Below are 17,213 nucleotides of genomic sequence, written 5' to 3'. Positions count from 1 at the left end.
TGCTGCCAGCGCCGGGAGGGAGCCTCGGGGCGCGCGAAGATGCTGTCCTACAGCGTGCTGGACGCCAACGTGGTGGACGTGGAGAAGAGAAGGAACCCCTCGAAGCACTACGTGAGTGGCGGCGGGGCCCGGCGCTCTCCGCGGGCGGGCGGTGCACGTGTGCCGTGGGAGCGGAGCGGTGCCTGCGGGACCGGGACCCGGCGGGGCCGTTATCCTTCGCGAGTTGTCTTCCCTTCGGGAGATGAACTGCAGAACTTGGGGTGGGACGCGTTTCGCAGCTCCCCGGTTCGTCTCCGTCCCAGCGCGGCGATGGGGAGCGCTGCGGGGTCAGCCGGTCGGTGCTGAGCGGGCTTTGCTCGTTTTCTCCCGTGAAGTTGCACACGGACTTTTTTCCGAGGGACGGAGAGGAGGCTCGCGCGGTTCTCGAGGGGGACGCGGCGTTCGGGTTCCCTTTCATCTCCGTTGCCTTCCTCTTTTCACACCTTGCTGCTAACGGAGCAGCGCAGACGGGTTTCTGACGACCTTCCCGGGCTGCGGGGCGCCGTGTGGAGGTGGCTTTGCCTGCGGGAGTTCACAGCAGGTAGTGCAGTAGAGTTTTGGCCATCGGCATAGTTAGAAAACACATCTTTTCTTCGTTCCCTGACTCTGATTCTCCTGGGTTTTAGCTGCACGTGGTCCTTTAAGTTTCTTCTCAAAGTACAACCTGTGTTTAAATACACAGATTTTCTGTGTGCAGAAGATAGATCGTCTCGATTTAGTAAGGAAAAGCCCGAGGGGTGCTGCCTGTGGTGTGGAACTGCTCTGAGCGCGCTTTTTCCTGGCACTGCGTGCCTGCCAGACTTCTTTGGACTGGTGGGCATTTGTATGGAGTGCATGGAAGATAAGGCTGAAGACTGTGTGTAAAGTTTTGTATTAGTATTTCACATCGCTGAGCGTCTTCCTCTAAGGCTTAAGCTGCAACCCAGGTTAAGGCTAGAGGGCACTATGTCGCTGAGAGATGCTGATCTGCAGATGCACAGCACATCAGAGCTTCAGCTTTACAATTAAACATCTTGTGCCCCATTCATAAGAGTGAGAGCTCTGGGTCTGCTCCCAGTGTGCCAGCTGGACTGTTGTCTTCAGCCTACTGCTCATTTACTGCTTTCCAGGCAGGAAAGGTTGCCTTTGCTTTTGCAGATTGTCTTTGAGCTGTGGCTGACGCCACTGCAGTCTGTTATCTCACCTGAAAGGTGACTGCGATTTGGCATCAGAGGCTGTGAAGCCTCTAGAGGTGTATGACTGCCAAGCAGCAAGTTATACAAAAGGACTGGGAACAGTACAAATTCCCAAGCACTAGGAGGAATGAAAGTTAATTTCTTCTTTGTTGGAAAATAACAGGAGAAAAGGGATTTATGTCTTCTATTTACCAGCATGGAAGAAAATATTTCTCTCATTTTCCTGCAGGAATGTTTCTGTGTTTCCTTGATGACTGTTGTCACTGCATTTTAACAGCAACCTGAACTCTTACAGGCAGCTCTATACAGTGCTTCTAGTAGGGAATTTATTTCCTGCCCCTTCACCCCCGCTCTCTGTATGCTATTTCTAATATTATCTTTTTCAGTACAGTTCCATGTCTTGACAAAAAAAAAAAAAGAAAATGGTTTGTTGTGCAAATAGCGTAGTATGTGCTTTTAATCTGAGTAACCCTGAATGAACAGCATTCAGCACAATGAATCTTGTTTCATAAACAAACTCTGGAATAATTCAATTAAAAATGATCCATGTCTTTGTGAATCTCTTTACTTGAGATGAGTGAATTAACCCATAGGTCCAAAAGTCTTGGCGGCTGCTTTGTTTCCTAGATTACAGTTTGCTGCAGATGAATATGCTGCAGTCGTTCATATGCCTTTGGCTGGAGTACTTCACTCAGAGTGAACTTGCTCTGTCAAATAATTTAACTCCCTGGATCCAATCCATTGGTCACTACTGGTTTGGTTCTGTGCTCTTTCAGCACAAAACAACTATTTTCTTCCAAAATGAACATAAATGTGGCTTGGGATTCTGTCCATTGCCTGTGTGTACTTTGGACAGTGCAAAACTTGGTGCTCTTTGTTGTATTTTGGTTCTGTAATATCAGAAAGCCCTTCTGCTTCCAACATCCCTTCGCACTTTCATGCCGTGCCTACAGGCCACGCGATGCATTTGGCATCAGATGAATGATGTGTTTCTCTGGTGGATGGTGATGTCAGTATTTCAGGCATTTTAGCTTGAACTCCTTTTAATTGTGATCTCTCAGGGCTGTGGTGGAGTCTGGAGAGATGAAGACAGGTTTTTAGGCATTGAGAGCATATGGAGAGTGCTAACTGTGAGTGGCATATAAGCCCCTGTGTGCTTGGCCTAGAAGGAATCATGCCCTGGAGCAGGTGTCTTTCATGATAGCACAGCTTTTGTGGCCTTGACTCAAGAAATAAAACAAGAAGGTGCTTTGTGTATCCTTTGCTGTGCTCTCTCCATGTGAAACTTCTAAAGAGATTAATACTTCACTGGAAGATTTGTAGGGCTCTGTGCATGGGAAGAGATTAAGATCTTAGATCCAGTGCTATTTGATATGAACCCAGCCACTCATGCCTGTAGGAAATCGCTGCTGGGGAAGGAGTCTGCCGTGCCTCTCTTTGCATTCTTGTCAGCAGTGGAGGAGCACAAGGATACCTGCTCAGCTGGTGGGCCTGGACAGCAGGATATGGAAGGATAAAGAGAGGGCTGGATGAGTAACTCCATGCCTCTTGTATGGTGTATCCCAATATAAGCTACTACTGCTCTTAGAACTTCTGGTTTTCTGAATTCATTTCCTATTCTTTCTTTGTACCAATGGTCTTTTAAGAATTAATTTGCGCTTGATGGTAATACTGTAAAAATGTTAAATCTGTGCTTTCCCCTTTTCCTTTTACAAGAACAATGTCAGGAAGGTCAAGTCTGGGTTTGTTGGAAAGACCCCTGGTGCTACAGGGGTCATCCATTGACTGAGCTATGTTGTGCTGAAGATGGGTGAATTAGGACATTTGTGCATGGCTGATGGTATCAGTTAGCCATTCTGAAGCAAAAAAGCTGGTAACAAAATCCTAGTGCCTTTCCTGTCCCTTGCTACTTTGTAAGCCATGTCAAAGTCTCTTCTCTCAGTTGCAGAAGTTCAGCCTGTCTGTGGGGTTGCTTCACTAGCTTATAATCTGAATTGATCCCAAAACAACAATGGTTTCTCTAAGAAGATCCATTGTCAATTCTTTCCTCCTTCAATCATTCATAGAAAAGCTTAAAGAAGACATGCTCCCCTCTCTGCTTCTGGGTTATCTCCAGTTAGCTTACCAGTTACCCATCTGTCTGCCTCCTTAGGGAGACCTGCAGGGAGGCTCTGCCTAGCAGATGTGCTTGATCCTGCACTCAGCAAAGTGAGAACAGCTTAACACCTTCACCTGTTCGCGGTTTCACAGCATCTGGGTATTGGTAATGTTCATTAGAAGCCAAACGAAGAGAATTCTCCCCTCCCATCCCAACCATTTGCTCTTCCCCAAAGGATTGAGTAGTTACTGATGTGTGTGTGTTGCTAGACATTTATATGCCTGAGGTCATTTCTGAGGTCTCTAAGTGTGCCTGTGTTATTCTGAGGGCAGGGATATGTTCATCAGCATGGATTTCCTCTTTCAACACTGCTCTACTCCAGTTGCAGTTGGGCTTTGTGTGTTTTTCAGGTTTGTAAAGTATAGAGGGAAGGCTTAAAAAGAAAAAAAAGCACACAATACTCTTGCTTTAGAAATAGCCTCGCTGTCTCTCTCCAGTCAAATGAGTGAGGTGCATTGCTGATTTCAGTCATCTGCACTACCTGCATGTAGTCCCAGTTCTCAGCAGTGTAATTATTTTCTAATGTCACTTCTGAATGGCTCATGATGGGTTCTTGTAGGAGTCCTGCTGTATGGCTGTGGATACTAAACTCTGTGGGCATTGTTGAGCTGTAAAGGCTTGTATTCTGCTGCATTGGGTCTCAATGCTGCTCCCAGGAAAGCACATATGCACTTGTCACCAGTGGTCTGTTGTAAAATGTCGGTGAAGTCTGAAGAAAAAACATGTGCTGTTAGGATCTGACTCTTCCCTATGACTTGTCTGCTCCTGCTGACTGCTTACATTCAGGAGTGGCTCAGACTTTTCTTGGCTTCATCTCTCTTCATTGCAGGCCACTAGTTATGTGACAGCTAGCACTGATAAGGAAGATCCAGATGTATTATGGACCGCTAGGATCTTTGTTCTAGTATGGACCCTTCATGGCTCCATGGGAGAAAGAGCTGGATTTCCCCCTGCTTTGGCTCACTGTGAGCCAGATCTCTTCCAGAGGACATGGCTTACTTGGAGCTCATGTGACCTACAGATCGTGGCCCACAGGTGCAGTGATGTGAGGGACCTGATGTGAAGCAGAAGGCAGTGTTCTTTGAGCAGCTGGAGTACATATTGAGGACTTGTGATCCATCTTTCTGCCCTTACTTTCCCCCCCGACTGGAAACACTGTGTGGCTTTCCTCCAAGGGCCCATGATCCAGCTTGACTCACTGGTGTGAATGATTGCCATTTCTAATACTGTTGCTTGGGGTGCTAGGAGGAAGCCGGAGGATTGCTTGTTTCCTTCGTGACTTCATCATTCCTCAGAATGGGACTAAGGGTTACATCAGAAAAATGTTTGTGATCTCCTGTGTGCAGAGCCTAGGAGAGGTCAGGAGAAAAAGCCGCTCAGGGTCAAACGTTGCCTCACTCTGGGCCGGCATCCTGCTGGGGGTAGATTTATGTCTTCGGGGATGATTTCTACTGTTCTGCATGTTTCAGATGCAAATCTTATGACCTTGCTGGCTACACAATTGTCTTTGCTTTAATGTCTGATAAAACATACTGAGGGGGAAAAAAAAAAAAGTTACTTCCAAAAAAAATCTGGACAATGTGGATAAGTAGTTCTCCTAGTGAGCAGAGGTAGCAGGAGGGGGAGATCAGACCTCATCAGTCCAAAGCTGCCTGCACCTAGTAGCACCCAGTGAGCATCTCTCTATTATCACTGTAGCTACCTGTTGATGGAAGTGTTGCTTGTGAAAGCAAAGTTTTCTTTAACATCAGAGATTGTCCTGTTGGGTTTTTCATTTTTCAGACACCTTTGTTTTATGAGGCCAGTTTGATATCCAGTTTTTTTCCTATTCACTGTCTTGAAACATTGACTTTCTGCCCACTCTCAGCATTTCTTATGTCTCCCAGTGTCATGTCTGTGATTCTGCCCCTTAAGGGTCTTTTTCTTGTTGCCTTACCTTAGGCAGCACTCGAGATGCGCAGTCCTTTGAGTTGTTCAAGGCATGTTTGCAAAGTAGCCGAGAGATACTTTAGGCATCTACCTGCTTTTCATCATACGCTGCCTGGCAATTACCTCTATAACTCGAGGTTTCTTTAGGGGATGGCAAGGTAGTCCAACAGGTGAAGAGGCACTCGCAGTCCTCTCCTATGGCAGAGCTGGGGATGAGTAGCGTTTGGCTAAGAGGCAGCAATGCCTAAATTCAATAGTTTGCAAAGTAAATGGCTGCCCCCAGCCTTAGAAATAGATTAAAAACCAATGGAAGTGCAAGGCTGTCCTGGTTTGTTGTGCTTAGGGCGGGATGAAATAATGCAGGAGGCTTGAAGTCCTAGCAAGTGTCTGTATTGGCTCTCTTGTGGCTGAGCCTGCAGTGTGCTGGGATGGCAGCCAAAGGGGAAGTCAGGGAAAAGCTTTTAGCAAGCCCATGAGCTGGGGGTAAAAGCTCCCAAAGCCTTAAAGTTCCATTTCAAAAATGATTAAGATGCCCCTACTGACTTTCCCTGGTAGCCAAGTTCCAGTTAAGTTTTGACCTAAGACATGGCCAAAATGCTCTCAGTGCTCCAAGCTTCAGGGTGGACTGAGGAGCTTCTTGAGAGCCCTAGATGCAAGGGTGCTGGGGCCCACTTACCTAGTCAGAATTACCCCAGTTTGACTACTTTGTGCTAAAGGGGAGTGGGATTGAGGGACCAGATTGTGCCCCTTGTCCAAAGAGTCGGTCTGAAGTGCAAGATGAGCAGACATCCGAAGAAAGCAAATGATGAAATAGGAAACGGAGCCCAGATTTCCTGCCTCCTAGAGCAGCCTGTTGGCTGATACTCTGCACTGCTCAGTTTTGTCCATGGGCATCTCCTATGTACTGCCCTCTCCCTGTCTCTGCAAGGCTGCTGCATGCTGGTAGCCTCCTTAGGAAGATGGGGCAAAGAAAGGTTAAGTGGTTGGACCATGGCTGCCCATGAAGTGTGTTGCAGTATATTCTTCTTTTCTCTTTGGCTGTTGAAGCAATCTTGCGTCAATTTATCTGATAAAAGTACAGAGCCAGAAAAAATACTGCCCTCATATTTTGCTATTGTCTTCCTCAAAAAAAAAAAAAAAAAAATTTCCCATTTAACACAGATTAAACAGGAAGAGGGATTCAATGTGACCCTACCTGAGACAGGAGGTGACGTGCAAGCTCTCTAATTTAGTCAACTGGGAGGAAACAGCTGGACCTTCATATGTGAGATTTATTATTATTATTTTTTTCCTTTTTCATGCTGTGCCCTCTTAATGAGCTCCTGATTGCACAAAGGGTCTCGGTTCCTGGTAGCCATGTAGAAGTGCACAATTATTAGAGGAGGCTGACAGCAGCTATGCTGTTTGGCATTGTGCAGCTGAATGCTTTCTTGTAGCTAGAAGTGACACCTTCTCGCCTGGAGCGTGCTGTGTAAATATTGCATGAAAAAGGCAGGCAGCTGCACAGTAGCATACTGTTTGAAATTGGAGGTGTCTGCTGCTTGATCAGGTATACTCAAGACCAAAATATGGTCATGTCAACGGAAAAACTCCCAGTGACTTCCCTGGGCCTTGGCTCATGCTGTCAGAGAGAGGCTTTACTGAAAATTTTACTGAGAAGTTGATAAATTCTATTTTATTTACTGATTTTTATTTATTTATTTTTTTTTTTACATAGCACATCACCTTTTCTCTTTGCTATAAAAGCAAAGCCACACTGCAGAATATGTTACTCTTCTAGGCAGAGACCTCGTTGTCATGTTTTGGAGGGCTGGGGGGGGAGGTGAAATGAAACCAGGTGGATTTGTTCACATGAAAGGATTTTGAAGTGGAAAATCTCACAACCTAATTAGAACCTACTGGCTTCAGCCTGCTTGCTGTCTTTTTGCGCTTTCTACCTGAATACCAATGATCTCGTTAGTCTTTCTGAGTCGTGTTCGCTAAATGTCACCAACGCAGTATGCTTATTGCATGTATTTTATGTATTTTTTTTTTTTAATTTGCAAGGGCCTTAATTACAGTAAGGATGGCTTCACACTAATAAGGACATGGACAGACTTCAAAGATGGTCTCTGCCCTAGGCAGGGAAGACAAGTGCTGACACGCAGGTGCATGCAGAAAGGGACAGTGAGGCAATATCAGCTGGATGAGCAGGAGATGTCCTCAGCACAACAGTGACTCAGGCTACTGGTTGTCCTTATCCATTGTTGCAAAGGATGGGCTCAGGATAGATAGGAAGAAGGACAATGTAAGAACACCTTAAACTGCTCCAGGGTGAAGGCAGAACAGCAGATATTCTATTAATTGTAGTGCTTTTAAGGGCTTGAGTGTGGTAGTGCTTAGGATGACCTTTGTGACAGTTGTAAAGATTCTCCTCTTGATTTCATTGAGCTATTGATTTTTACAAAGCTACTCCGCATTCCAGTTTCTTTGGATGAGGAGGTCACTGTTTATTTAATTAACTGTCTAGACTGGGAGCGGTCTACTTTTGTGAGCAAGGTTTACATCCCCGAATCTGTGTCGTCTTCACAATTTTACGTGCTGCTCTAGGAAAGCTGAGGTGTGTTCTTAAATGGGCTTAGTAGTCGCTGACAACTCTAGCACAGGATCAGGCCATGCCATGTTTCACAGTAAGGCTGTAATTCTGTAGCTGTGCTCTCTCTTATAATGCATCATCTTTAGTTTGTGGTGATTGACTTGTTGGATTGAATTGATAGACTTTAAGTGTCCATGAACATGTATATGGTCCTGAACATACTGTATTTGAAATCTAACTGGCAGTAATTATGTTTTGGCATTTTGCTATCATGTTTTCCCTGACCAGTGGAGTGTGGTTTTCTTTTTTTTCTATAAAAAATGCTAACCAAATACAATGATGTGCTAGGCTCTTAAGTTTTTAGCACTTGGTAGAATGTTTTTACAGAAATTTATATAATCATAGGATGGCTTAGGTTGGAAGGGACTTCAAAGATTGTTTTGTGGGCTGGTTGCCAACAAATAGATGCTCCTGTGTTCCATGTCAAGAAAGCTCAGCTGCAGTGGTGAAACGTTATTCCAGTCATCCTTTGCACCACTGGGGGTTTGATGCGGCAGGGAGCATCTGAATCTCCATGTTCCTTACTGTGTGAAGGTAAGAATTTTTTAATGGCTTCTTCAGCACAAGGAGATTTTCCTACTCCTTAGCTCAGACTGTTTATGGTTGTTTCTAACTTAATCTAGGCACATATTTTTGATGTGTTGTTCCTCTGCGAACCCTCTGTCACCTCAAGCAAAGTACTCCAGAAATCAACATTAAGTCTTCCCCTGTCTGTGAGTGCTTTGTGACGCAGTCAGTGGGCTCAGTGTTTCCTCTGCCTGGGTGCTGGCACTGACACCTGCTTCCTCTTGAGAGGAGCTCTGCTCGTGGGATAGATGCTGCGGGAGGCAGCTGGGCTCCCAGTCCTCAGCAGAAGCTGGGCAGCTGGCACAGCTCCTGCTCATGAGTTAGCTGGAGGCCTGCAGTTTCCCAGGGCTGTCACTCCAGCAGCCTTCACTGGCATTAAAATTACTTAAAATTTGAAAACAAACAAACAAGGATATGTGAAGTATTTTCTTGGAAGAAGGCTGTGGAAAGCAGATTAAGTGCATCTCCCCCCTCCTCCCATCACAGGAAGAGACATTGGAGTTTAGCATTTTCCTCAGTGGGATTAAAACAAGTTCTGGAACTGATCTGTGGGGCAAGGAGGACAGACAGAAGCAGGGTAGCTCTGTGCATGTGCGTGGATTTGATATTTATAAACAATTACATATGTATGTAGTTCTGTTGATGACAGATGAAACTGTTGGAATCCTTGAACCAACCTTGTTACTATTATCTCTTTCTGGTAATGAAAGGATTGCTTGTTTCTTGTTAGTAATGGGAGATTAGAGCTGTTGGCTGAAGTAGAGAAGAATAAAAAGTGCCTGAATACCCAAGTAGCATCCATGCTGATTTTCTATGTACTGAAAGTTAGCAATCCTATGTCTTTTGCTTTGTACTAGCCTGGGACAACCTGTAGAATTTGTTTTCCCTAAATCTCATTTATTTTTCCTCTCATGCTTCAGCAGGAGGAGTTTTAGAAAGACAACTTTACTTCAGGGGAATCTGGAGCAGTAGCCAGCCTCCGAAATGCTTTCAACTGAAGCATATGGATGAGTCTTCAGCTGTTACTGCTCAGGAAGAAATTTTCTGTTTAATGCTTTGCTGCTGCCTTTGAGATTGTAACAGTCTATGTCAAAACTCTGAACTGTTCTGAGGAAGCAGCTTCCCACCTGCTTCTGTGCTGGTCATGTAGGTTGCACTGCATACTTAAATGGAGATATCTGTGATTTGTAAAGGTAACTAACTATAAATAGGTTGTTTTTAACTAAAAATATTTGAAGTGAATTTGTCCTGGGTGACAAACCTTGAAGACCACAGCATCTGTGATCAGGAGAAGAAGAGTCTACCATTCTGTCTTGCAGCTTCTCTCTATCTTTTTGGCATAAGGACCAGTGGTGGCAATTTGGAGGTGGCACTGGAGGGTGCTAATATGCATTGGCATTCAAGTCTCACTGCAAGCCTCTTGAAAAGAAAAAAAAAAGAAATGAAGCTCTGATCCAGAACAGCAGGATTGAAGTATGTACAGCATGGGGATGGGAGCAAGGCGTTGCTCTCAGGCCCTTGGCTTGGTCTTGAATTTACTACTCATCTGCTCAGGGGTGGGTAACTCTGTGTGCCCTGATGTTGTAGAACAGTAATCCCCGTGTTTATCCTGAACATAATTCTAGTCTTCTTGTCTTGGGGGAGTGTGCAGTTGTTTGGTAGGCATTGAGCTTTGATGTGAAGATGTGTGTGTGTTTTGCTTCTGTTCTAACATCTATGTTGGTCTGTGTTTGTGCTAGAAGGGGGCTTGGCCAACAGAAAAGTAGGGCAGAAAGCAGGCGTTTGCAGTGAATCTTTAGGTCTCATTAGAGCTGATAACACAATCCTGGTCAGACCCTAAGAATACTCTTTTACTCTCATTTTTTCCTCCTTCATCTAAGAAGTTTCAGTCTCTCCATGCTGTTATTTCCTGATATTTTAATTCTTTAATTCTAGCTGACCTTCCAAATGTGATAGTGCTGGGCTGAAGAGCACCTTGTGAGCAAACACCAGGGACTTCCACTGTATGTGAGGATCTGTACAACAGATACAGCACTGATGTGCTTCCAGCAGCCTTTGCACCTTAGGAGAGGTGATACCAAAACGTGATACCTCCGCTGTATGCTGAGGTCTTTTGAGGGCCCTTCCCACTGTGGTGTCACACGGCAATGCTAAGCTATTAGGGCTCCAACTCGTCTGATGAGTAGAGGGATTGTTTGCCACCAGGCACTGGCATGTATAGGGGATTGGGTGACCTTGGCCTTGAGTTGGATCTTAATAGTGGAGAGCTGGACATTCTTGGTTATTGTCTTGCTATGTGTGTAAGAGGTGTTGACTGGGTTATGGTGAAGACCTTGACTTAGATGAAGTCAAGTGTAAACAATTGGTCACAGTTTGAACACAGGGAACTTGAAAACATGCAAGTAGTCAAATGAGGAAATGATGCCTGCCGTTTGTGTTTATAGAAGGACAGAGACTCTTGTTAGTTCTAACACAGGACTTAATGGTCCAAACCTAGTTGAATATGTATTTTATCTCCAGCACCCTCTCCTGCTTGATTCTTTATTATTCTTTTGCATCTGGTTAACGTGAGCTGTGACGTATTTGAGTCAAACCCCTATGGCTGAAAGGCTGACACATTTTTACTGTATATTGTGATAGAAAGGGTTAAACCAAAGGTGGTGGTAGCTGATAGCTTCCTTTAGGCAGTACAGCAGCAGTGAATGCTGAGATGACATGGGAACTCTCCTCAGCTGACGTCCTGAAGGGCCTCTCAATGACATTAAACTTCTGGCCCTTTTCCAGCCAGAGTTGGCCTTGCCCCAGTGACAATAGATGTTAATCTGGCTTGTCAGAAAACCCTATTAGTGATTGTTTTTTTCTTTTTCTTTTTTTTTTTTTTTTACAGACCCATTTCCAACCCTCGTATTTCCCTGCTAGTATGCTAGTAAACATGGTGTTGTGTCATTGTTTTACCAGAAGCCAAACACCAAAGCCAACTTCACAGTGCTGTCGTCAGCGAGTGTCCATTCGCTTTGGGGCTTTATCTGAGTTCCCAGGCTCTTTCTTTTCACTGTTGCTTGTGTCTCTGTGTCCATCCAAAGCCTACAGAAGTTTTGTGGGAAATGTGTTGGTTTTAGAAGTTGTGGCTAATGCTTCTAGACTGGGAGCATTATTGTGAGGGTACTTCTGTATCTATTTAGCAAAGATTTTAAAGCTTCATTTTCCAATGACTGTAGTCAGAGCAATCTCTTGGGTTCTTGGTGAAAGACAAGGTGAAGGGATTTGCAAGCCAAGCCTTCCTCCAAATTGAAAGTAGCCAAGCCATAGCCAGGAGCAGTGCTCCTGCTCCTCGTTTCCAAACACGATAGCTGAATTCCTATTAAAAAGGCTGGTTGTCAAATTGCTAATATTGGAAATTAACTAACTTTGGTTTCAGAAACAGCACTCACCACAGATGAAATAAAGCCATTTATACTATTCTTGTAACTATTGTTTCTTGTTTTGCTTCTAGACTTATTTCCAGCTGTCTTTGCAAAGGATATGAAATTAAAGATTTATAAAGTTACCTTCAGTGGCTCGAAGCTAATCTGCTTAAAACAAACAAGCTTTCTGTCTCTAGCTCTAGTTTGTCTTTGTGGGCCTGGCAATGGTCCAACCCTTCTCATACTGTGATCTGCCTGAAATTGTGTCCCAGCTGAGGTACTCTGGGAGCAGAGAAGTGAAGAGTGAGAGGTGCTCATTTGAATGCAGATCCTGAGTTCTTCTGGTACAGGTAGAGAGGTACAGGTTCAGCTTCTTGGCAATGGTTTTGAGAATTGTTGCATTCTTGAGTATTACGTAGCATTAAAAATAAATAAATAAATTAAGCTGTGGAACACCTTGCTGAAAATTGATATGCAGACCAAAAATATTTATAGTTCTAGAAAAGAATCAATGAATTCCTGGGGACAAGGCTGACGACTATTAAACACAAGATATATTAGATGTGTAGTTGAACGAGAAAGTTGTTGATCTACTGATTATTAAAGACAAAGTAAGCACACTGTCCTCTCTTTCATGTAATTATCATTTGGCTTCACTGAAAACAGAGTACTGAGCTTAGATTCAACTTCATGTTGGCCCAGCTTGGGTCTTCTGATGCTTTCCCCAGACTCTTTCTTTCTGATAAAAGCATCTTTCTGATGCTTTCTAGGCCCCTCAATTGTGTGGCACCAGCTCAGGCTTCCAAGGCTCGCTGCACGTAGTTAATATCAGTGAGAGCTGTTGAGTCTCAGCCAGCTGAAGTTAGGAAGAGCAGCGTGTGTGTTAAGGAAGTGAGCCTCCCATCATCGCTGTCAGCTCCCTCCTGTGCTCCATACTGCTCTGTGGGGCCGTTGTGCTTTTATGGGCTGATGTCACACATCTGGGTCTTGGCAGATCAGTTTCTGCTTCCCAGCCCCGGGTCAAGTGGCAATTTATTTTTGTAGAGGTATCATATCTGGTACTGCTATTAATATATACTCAGGCTTTGAACTTATCTAATGCCTTTCATCAAAGAATCGCCAAACACTCTGTGTATTGGCACCTCTTTGCAAGGTAGGCAAATTAGAAAGGGAGAGCTGTGTGCGCACAGTAATATACCTCCTGGCAGAAGTGCCTTTTTCAGAGCCGCAGATAATTTGGGCTGATGGAAAAGTTTTCGTTTATGTCTGAAAGCGGGTTCTGGGACTGCAGAACATAGACTTAGGGCAGACTTAGGTCGTTAATGGTGTATGAGCATGTTGCATTCCTGCATATGAACCTTCAGAGTGATTGGGTTGGCTTGACTGGGAGCCTCAGTACCAGTGTAGATGTTTTTTGTTCACAGCTATCTTTATTCCAGTCTTGCATTTCTGCATAAGCAGGTTTTTCCTCTTAGTTTGGTTTGACCTATTGTCCCACTTTTCTATTTTGTAGTGATGATGTCCCTTCCTAGCTCTCATTCTTCTGAGCTGCTCTGACATCCTCACGTAGAAGAGGCCACTTTCAAAGGTGTGCAGTAAGCAGGTGTCCCAGCCCCACACTTCTTGTGCACATTTGGCTGAATAGAAGTGAGCTGTTCAGCTCAGGCACAGCTCAGTGCGGGCAGCTTCAGGCATGCAGTAGGCACATATACAACGATGTGCACAACCTTGTGTTGGGAGCCAGATGCAGCCCCAGCGGGGTGGTTTGCCAGATGTAGCAGAAGTGATTTGGAGGACAGGGGTTCTTAGGACTGCCCCGTCCCTGAGCTGAGCATTGTGTCGGCATGAAGGAGAACGCTTGTTGGGAAGTACCTTGCAGTTCTGTCATGGTTTCTTTTTCTTGTCTTCGGGGAGTCTCAAAGAAAATAGTACTAAAGTCTTGCAAGTGATGCTCCCTTACAAAAGCAGAGAAGAGAAGCCATGGCTGATTATGTTCCCACGTTAGCTTTAATGAGGGTAATTGTAAGCAGATGGTATCTATTGAATGTTCGGAAAATATGGATAAAGGAGTTTTCAACATTCAGCAAAGTTTCTGAACTCCTGGTGAGTCCTGCCTGGGCATCCTCTGTCCTGGGGGGATGCACAGCAAGCCTGTCCCACTTGGGATGAGCCAAGGTGGCCTGTGGTTTCTGTCTGAGCTTCAGCAACAGTAAATAATTCCAGATCAACGTTGTGGCAGCATGCTGACTTTTGTGAAGAGAGGACAAGGGGGGAGCCAAATAAAACAATTATTGAGTTTCTCAGGGCTTGGGGAAGGGAGCCAGGGTCATGTTCAGAGCTTGTAGTGCTGGCAGGCATGGAGATGACGTGCCACATCACACATGTGTTGGCGGAGATAACCAGGGAGATTATCAGCAAGCTGCTCTGGAGGTTGGTTTGTGATGCTGATGATCCGAAACTGATGCTGAGATGTTTCAGAAGAACGTTTTCTTTTTAACTTCCATATCTGCTCTTTTTTAATATTTTTGGCTTTTGCCTTTGGGGTGAAGGAGAGGCCATAGCAACCCCTGAGATTTCAGTCCCCATGAGTCCAGATTTTGCAGTTACAGATCTGCTGTCATTGAAATCGGCTTCACTTGAAGTTGTCCCCTTTACAAAGCTGGGTGCTGATTTTGTTCCAGAAATTTGGATCGTGCTCTTCTTGCAGAGCTATGGTGGCCCTGGCCAGCCACCCTCCTGGCCGGTATTTCTCTATCCTTTTTTGCTGGGAAACATTCCCAGGACCCGACACGAGCGTTGAAAAATGTTTTCGATGTTACACTTGGTGCTGGTTTTTACGTATCTTATAGATCTTCTTATCAGTTGAGCTAAGAACACTTTTGTGATGGGCACAACTCACTTTCATCAAAACAACCTGAGAAGCCTGTGTACCCTTCCTGTGTTTGATTCATTTCTTTACTAGACCCAAGGGGGGGGGATCACAGTGTCCTAGGTTTCAAAGCAATAGTTTGTACTTTGAAACTGTAGCCTGTTTCAAAAGCAGCAGCGGAAGTAGCAACTGGTGGTAGTTTTGCCTTTCTTAGGTTTAAGTTCACTGTTCCTTTGAGCAAAAATGAGCAGTGACCATTTGTTAATGTCATATTTGGTATCTTCGTTGTATTTGTGCTACTCCACAAGCATTAGTGAAACTACATGAGCACCTTGGAGCATGTGTTTACTGTGTCAGCTGTAGGTAGCACTGTATGGGATCGTGACAGAAAAGCTTGGGAGACCTGGCACAACTTGCCTCTCATCACTGAGTGTATTGGTGTTGATGTTAGGGAAGTGACCTCGAGATTGGCTTTGGGGTCTCTGGGGTTTTGGGAGGCCTTTATGTTGATAATTGGATTGCTCTTGGAAGTTCTTGAGCTGCCCATTCCCAAATCCCTTTTGCTAGTCTTGGCCAGGATCTGGGGATGGACAACCAGAGTCACGTACTCTTAACTGCTGGAATGTATTCTGGGGTGAGGACAAGGGTTATCATCTAGTGCTTTCTTAACTGATTGTTAAATATTCAAGGAGCAGGTCATTTTAGCTGCCAGCCTGAGTGTCTGGAGCCGGTTCTGCCAACTGTGAGCAGGCAGCAAATGAGAAAAGCTGTCTCCTGGGAGCCCCACGGCTAGGACCTCTCAGTGTAAAATGAGCCATGTGCTATCAGGTGGTGGTTATAAGCATGGAGGTCCCACAGCTGACACCTGGCTCCCTCAGCAGCCCCCCGAGTTGTTGTGCCCGTGAAGGCATGGAAACAAAGCAGAAGGCTGTAGGGCAGGACAGCATTAGTGATAACATGCTTAAGATACCCGGCCTTGTCTTGAGGCTGTGTTACCTCATTGGCAGTTGGGAATTAGCAGGAGGAGCTGGGGAGATTACCAACAGCTGTCACTTATTTTGGAATAAGAGTGGCTAACATTCAGCAGTGTGACTCTGGCTATAAAATACTTTGTAGGCTTGTTACTGTAATACTTAAAAAAGATTATTCAAAGGAGGTCAAAATTAAGAACATTTGTTGCAAAACTGTTCCCTCTGCGGTCTTTTCTTCCAGGTGGTTTTTCAGTAATTGGTTCACTCTCTTGCAGCTGAGGGAAAAAGCAATTGACTCTTGCCAATTAATTCTGCTGCATCTGGATTTCTGCCTGTGGCCATGGGGGTTTGCTGGGCAGAGGAACTGAGGTTCTTCATGCTTGAGCAGTGAACTGCAGTAGTGCATCTGATTCTAGACACTCAGCACTGATCTTGCAAAGAGTTGCTATTGCCCAAATTACAGGAGTGGGATTATTTTCCCTTTGATGTCAGGCTAAATCACACTGGCAAATTACTGCATCTTAGTAAGTAACAGTGCATGGGTAGCGGGGTGAACAAGCTTACAAGCTCACTGTGTGCTCAAGTCCATTGCAGCACAAATGTTCTTTGCAGATAAACTGACCCAAATTGTATGCAAGAGTCAAGGTTGACGCGTAATTGCAGGTGTTAGTTAATTCACGGTAATAAAGTTAATCACAGCTCTTTGATAGTACATCAGATCAGCTTGCTGCATGCTTTAGCGAGCTGTCTGAAGTGGCTTCAGGGAATGGCAGCTTTTGGTTGCATCTTTTCAGTTGGGTTTAGTGTTTGCTCGACATGAAATGATTCACCTGGTGAACTTAAAGTGAATCAAAGGTCTCTTTTGCAATTCCTACTGCTTCACTGGGTTTCCTCAAGAGGATCTTTTAATTTCTGCCCTAGTTTAAATGGTCTTCATAAAGAAACATGCTGATAATGGTTCTCGCATACTGCTATGAATCTGCCAGCAGAAGACTGTTATCAGAACTCAGGATGCCTCCCTCTCTTAAATTACAACTCCTAATGTGATATCATACATTCATATTTCAGCAGTCTATGGTTTTATTATCCTGTGTTTGTTGCTGTGCGCTTAGACTGTAAGATCTTTCCTACATGCTGAAAAAGGGTGGGACTCCCCTAGTGAAATATCTTGTTAGCTTCTTACTACAAATTTTCTAATAAATACAACTGCTTCTTTTAAACAGAATTCGGCTGCATGTTTAGCATTCTGCAGGTAGCACAGACTGATGCTGGTAAAAATGACATGTTCTCTACTGGCAAATCTTCTTAGCATTGAGGAAGAGGTGTCTCTGATTAAGGAATAAGAAACTGAAGTCGCTGGAGCAACTGTTGTACCAAACTTGCAGAACCCACAGCTCGGTTTCTCCGGGCTCTCAGCTGTCCCTGCAGCTGTGTCAGCTCCTGGGGCACATCACAACCCTCAGCTG

The 17,213-nt window shown here is 44.8% G+C and overlaps 1 protein-coding gene across 3 annotated transcripts in view; it reads left to right on the top strand.

The window, feature by feature from the left end:
- The first annotated feature begins 6 nt into the window (after positions 1–6).
- Positions 7–17,213, top strand: part of SH3PXD2A (SH3 and PX domains 2A) — a 228,984-nt gene continuing 211,777 nt past the window's right edge. For all 3 annotated transcript variants that reach the window (XM_031554493.1, XM_010714667.3, XM_010714665.3), the window contains exon 1: positions 7–111. In XM_031554493.1, the coding sequence (XP_031410353.1) occupies positions 40–111 (72 nt within the window). In that variant the 5' untranslated portion in view covers positions 7–39. The remainder of the gene's footprint in view (positions 112–17,213) is intronic.

This window comes from Meleagris gallopavo, chromosome 8 (assembly GCF_000146605.3).
Source record: "Meleagris gallopavo isolate NT-WF06-2002-E0010 breed Aviagen turkey brand Nicholas breeding stock chromosome 8, Turkey_5.1, whole genome shotgun sequence".
Taxonomy (NCBI): domain Eukaryota; kingdom Metazoa; phylum Chordata; class Aves; order Galliformes; family Phasianidae; genus Meleagris; species Meleagris gallopavo.
Note: the sequence above shows the minus strand (reverse complement) of the source record. Positions and strands in the feature narration are given on the sequence as shown.